This window comes from Garra rufa, chromosome 9, assembly GCF_049309525.1.
Source record: "Garra rufa chromosome 9, GarRuf1.0, whole genome shotgun sequence".
NCBI lineage: Eukaryota > Metazoa > Chordata > Actinopteri > Cypriniformes > Cyprinidae > Garra > Garra rufa.
In genome coordinates this window covers 30,165,015-30,170,004 of record NC_133369.1, presented here as the reverse complement: position 1 = coordinate 30,170,004, position 4,990 = coordinate 30,165,015, and the positions used below count along the sequence as shown (strand labels likewise).

At 40.9% G+C, this 4,990-nt stretch overlaps 1 protein-coding gene across 1 annotated transcript; it reads right to left on the bottom strand.

Moving 5' to 3' along the window:
* Nucleotides 1-349: 349 nt before the first annotated feature.
* LOC141342262 (trypsin-2-like) lies at nt 350-1,611 on the bottom strand. Its single transcript, XM_073846676.1, has 6 exons — nt 1,566-1,611; nt 1,313-1,463; nt 979-1,229; nt 743-879; nt 556-657; nt 350-468 (listed from the first exon to the last, which is right to left on the bottom strand). Exons 1-6 carry the CDS (start codon nt 1,603-1,605, stop codon nt 421-423), a joined length of 729 nt encoding a protein of 242 aa, XP_073702777.1. The 5' UTR covers nt 1,606-1,611; the 3' UTR covers nt 350-420.
* Nucleotides 1,612-4,990: the final 3,379 nt, after the last annotated feature.

The following is a 4,990-nucleotide window of genomic DNA, read 5'->3' as shown; positions in this document are numbered from 1 at the left end:
GACCAGGCTGGACCATTTTACACTTTATATTAAGTAGACAGTTCCTGAGGAGTTATCATGTTCCAACTTGCCTCAACACACCTGCCATGAAGTTTCCAGTATGCCTAGTAAGAGCTTGATTAGGTGGTGCAGGTGTGTTTAATTGGAGTTGGAGCTAAACTCCAACTTCTGCTAAATTGTAAACATGACATAAACATTTTGTTGTGTTGTATTGGTGAGTAATTTTGGCTAAGATCATCATACATTTAGATGTAAGCCTGTTAAAACAATATATTCAGTATTTATTGACAAATATGAATAAAGCACATGGAGAAAGCATAATATGTTTAAATATTTTTATTTTCACAGGTTTTTATCTCCAAAACCAAGAAAAACTGGTGGATTGTAGATTTGGAGGCTGTATGTGATTTCATTTTAACTTTAGTTGCTGCTCATGGTGTCGGCGATCCATTGACTGAACATGCACACCTTGAAAAAAAGAGAATTTATATAAATGTTTCACAATAGACCAAATATTGTTTTGTGGGATTTTTTAAACAATGAAAACTATATTACCTTGGCATAGACACCAGGATGATTCTTCTCAGCACAGCCATAGCCCCAAGACACAATTCCATGCAGCTGACCGTTGCACACCACAGGGCCACCAGAGTCACCCTGAAGAATATAAACAAAACTGGTTATTATTAAGATAGTTTCAATTAATATTTGTGCAATGATGCTATTTCTTGTCATCCTCTACCTGGCAAGAGTCCTTTCCTCCCTCCAGGTATCCAGCGCAGAACATGGTATCGGTGATCATGCCAGGGTAGGAGTTGTTGCAGTCGCTGTCGGAGATGATGGGGATCTCCAGACACTGGAGCTTGTTGGAGTCAGCGGCTACAAAGAATTTAAAGCGGTAGCAATGGATATTGAGTAAACCAAAATCCCATGAACATGAAGTGTGAAGGAAATTACATAATGAATTCTGACACTTACTGGAGCTCATGGTGTTTCCCCACCCAGTAACACTGCACTTGGTGCCAGCAGCGGCACAGCCATTGGGCAGAGCTACAGGCTGCACATACTGATTGAGGGAAGCGGGCTTGCTAAGCTTGATCAGCATGATGTCACTGTCAATGGTCCATGAGTTGTAGTTGGGGTGGCGGATGACCTTGTCAGAGGAGATGAACTGCTCAGATCCCTCATTAACCACGATGTTGTGCTCACCCAAACGGACCTCAATACGTCTGAAATACAAAGTCCAATACTGTTCACAACTGAAGAAACCTATTGGCCGATACATGAACTACACTGTGAAGACATCACTTACGACTGGTAGCAGTGAGCAGCAGACACAACCCAGTTCTCGTTGACCAGAGAGCCACCGCAGAAGTGGTAGCCAACGTTCAGAGACACCTGCCAGGGCTGGGAATGGGGTGTGCACTCATACCCACCAACAATCTTGTCATCATCCAGAGCAACTACACAAATAAGAAAGTATTATCAGTATATTGACTACACAAGCCTGTAAAATGAGTGAATTTCATAATTGCTGTGAATCAGTGAAAGGAGTCTCTACTCACAGGCGGCTCCAAGGAGCACCAGGAACACCAAAGACCTCATGGCTGCTGATTGAACCTGTTCGATGAGGGTCTTACTTCTCACTCACAGTATTTATTGGACTGTCAACTTATTGATCCACGCCCAAGTGGTCTGCCATTGACCAATCAGCTCCAAAAGACTTATCTGAAGTAATACGCTATCACGCTATACGTTTCTGTGAAAAGATACAGCATTCTTGAATCTTACTTGAATGTTAGAAAAAAATTATGTTAGGCCTATATTTGTACTCTGATGTCACCAAATGTAAAGAACAGATAAAGAAACAAAATATATTGTTTTTATGCTTATATTTTTAAAGGAAAAATGTTCATGTTATACATTTTCCAAAACATAAAGCCTAAATCTCCTTAACCCAGCAGTGAAAAGCCACCTGCAAAATAGATTAAATCAAAATTTTGAGGAGCACAAAATTACATGTTTAAACAAAGTCTGTAGATTAAACACAATGTTTATTTTTAATTCATTCAGGGAGATCCAGCTGTGCTGCTGAATATGTACATTTTAGCCTTTGTGACCTTGACAGCACATTTCCAATGTTAAACAAGTTTTCAACAGCTGTTCATCTTCTCACCAAAGTTGCGGATCTATACATGTCTACAGATGCTGGTCATATAATTAGAATATCTTCAAAAAGTTGATTTATTTCACTAATTCCATTCAAGAAGTGAAACTATAATGTATACATTCATTCCACACAGACTGATATGTTTCAAGTGTTTATTTCTTTTAATTTTGATGATTATAACTGACAACTAATGAAAACCCCAATTCAGTATCTCAGAAAATTAGAATATAACGTAAAACCAATAAAAAGAAAGGATTTTTAGAAATCTTGGCCAACTGAAAAGTATGAACATGAAAAGTATGAGCATGTACAGCACTGACTGAACTTTTGCCTGAATTACTGCAGCAATGCGGCGTGGCATGGAGTCGATCAGTCTGTGGCACTGCTCAGGTGTTATGAGAGCCCAGGTTGCTCTGATAGTGGCCTTCAGCTCATCTGCATTGTTGGGTCTGGCATATCGCATCTTCCTCTTCACAATACCCCATAGATTTTCTCGTTAAGGTCAGGCGAGTTTGCTGTCCAATTAAGAACAGGGATACCATGGTCCTTAAACCAGGTACTGGTAGCTTTGGCACTGTGTCCAGGTGCCAAGTCCCGTTGGAAAATGAAATCTGCATCTCCATAAAGTGCTCTAAAACGTCCTTGTATACAGCTGCGTTACCTCAGCTTGGACCTCAGAAAACACAGTGGACCAACACCAGCAGATGACATGTCCTGCGGAGTCTCCAGGCCAGGACCAGCAGACTGAAGGACGACTTCATCCTTCAGGCTGTCAGGAAGCTCAACTCTCTCCCTGCTCTGCCCCCACTCCCCTCACTCCCCTCTTCTGCCCCACAAACCTTCTGAACTCTGACACACACACACACACACACACACACACACACAAACACACACACACACACACACACACACACTGACCTGCACCAGTCACTTTGTGCAGCATTGGTCTGCCAACTACCTCTCACTACTCATAAAATTGTTACAAGACTGCTCTGACACTTTTTACACACTTACAAGCTCTGATGCACTATATTGTTTACATGGTTTGCACTCTCTACCATGTGCCCTTACTTGTATATTGTATTTTTCATTTTTATATATTATATGTTTAATTGTATTTATTAATATTTTTTAAATTCTACCTTTGTATTTAATGTTACTTTTTGTATTTAATGTTACTTGTATGCACCATGGGTCTGAGATTAACGCAATTTCAATTCTCTGTATGTCCTGTACATGTGGCATAATTGACAATAAATTTGACTTTGACTTTGACTTTGACATGGCACCCCAAACCATCACTGAATGTGAAAACTTTACACTGGACCTCAAGCAACGTGGATTCTGTGCCTCTCTTCTCTTCCTCCAGACTCTGGGACCCTGATTCCCAAAGGAAATGCAAAATTTACTTTCATCAGGAACATAACTTTGGACCATTCAGCAACAGTCCAGTCCTTTTTGTCTTTAGCCCAGGCGAGACGCTTCTGACACTGTCTGTTGTTCAAGAGTGGCTTGACCCAAGGAATGTGACAGCTGAAACCCATGTCTTGCATACGTCTGTGCGTCTCCAGCTGCAGTCCACTCTTTGTAAATCTCCCCCACATTTTTGAATAGGCTTTGTTTCACAGTTCTCTCCAGGGTGCGGTTATCCCTATTGCTTGTACACTTTTTTCTACCACATCTTTTCCTTCCCTCCGCCTCTCTATTAATGTGCTTGGACACAGAGCTCTGTGAACAGCCAGCCTCTTTTGCAATGACCTTTTGTGTCTTGCCCTCCTTGTGCAAGGTGTCAATGGTCATCTTTTGGACAACTGTCAAATCAGCAGTCTTCCCCATGATTGTGTAGCCTACAGAACTAGACTGAGAGACCATTTAAAGGCCTTTGCAGTTGTTTTGAGTTAAATAGCTGTTTAGAGCAGTTTCAATACTGAACCTTTTCACAATATTCAAATTTTCTGAGATACTAAATAGGGGTTTATTAGTTGTCAGTTATAATCATCAAAATTAAAAGAAATAAACATCTGCAATATATCAGTCTGTGTGGAATGAATGTATACATTATACAAGTTTCACTTCTTGAGAGGAATTAGTGAAATAAATCAACGTTTTGAAGATTATTAAATGACCAGCACCTGTATATCTTCAGTGCAGTTTTGGGTGTGCCTAGTTTTTTTTTTTTTTTTTTCATACAGAAGCCATATTTCTGTAAGCAGTACACATCATTCCAGTATGGATGATGAATGGTCCTGTGCATCTAAACAGATACACTTCTATTGATTGCATGGTCACTTTACACTTATTTCATTACCATCAAAGACCCTTGAAAATGAAACCACAATGAAATTGTCAGGGTTGCTGGGTGACACAGAGCTCTAGTGAAAGTCCAAGAGCCAGGAGTAAATCCAAAGAACGTGTTTATTTGACAAACTTGTAGACGATGAATTCCAGTCAACATAACGTTAAGACGACACAAAGCAAATGGAAAAAGAAACGACTTATAAAGGGTGAGACTGATTACAAACACAGGTGACACAGATGACTAATAATCAAACACAGGTGATACAGATAATGATAGACTAAGGACTAAACCAAATGATCACAAACAGACGGGGGAAAACAGAGGGAGAAACCAAATGACAAACAGTGCTAAACAAATGCAGAAGACATGAAGTGTCAGGTGAATCGTGACAGTACCTCCCCCTCCTGGTAGGCGCGTCTCGCGCCGTGATGGAAACACCGGGGAGGGGGGGCGGGCGCCCTGGAGGCTGTTACGGAGCAGGACCTTGCTGGGTTGGGAAGGCCTCCAGGGCGGAACAGGAA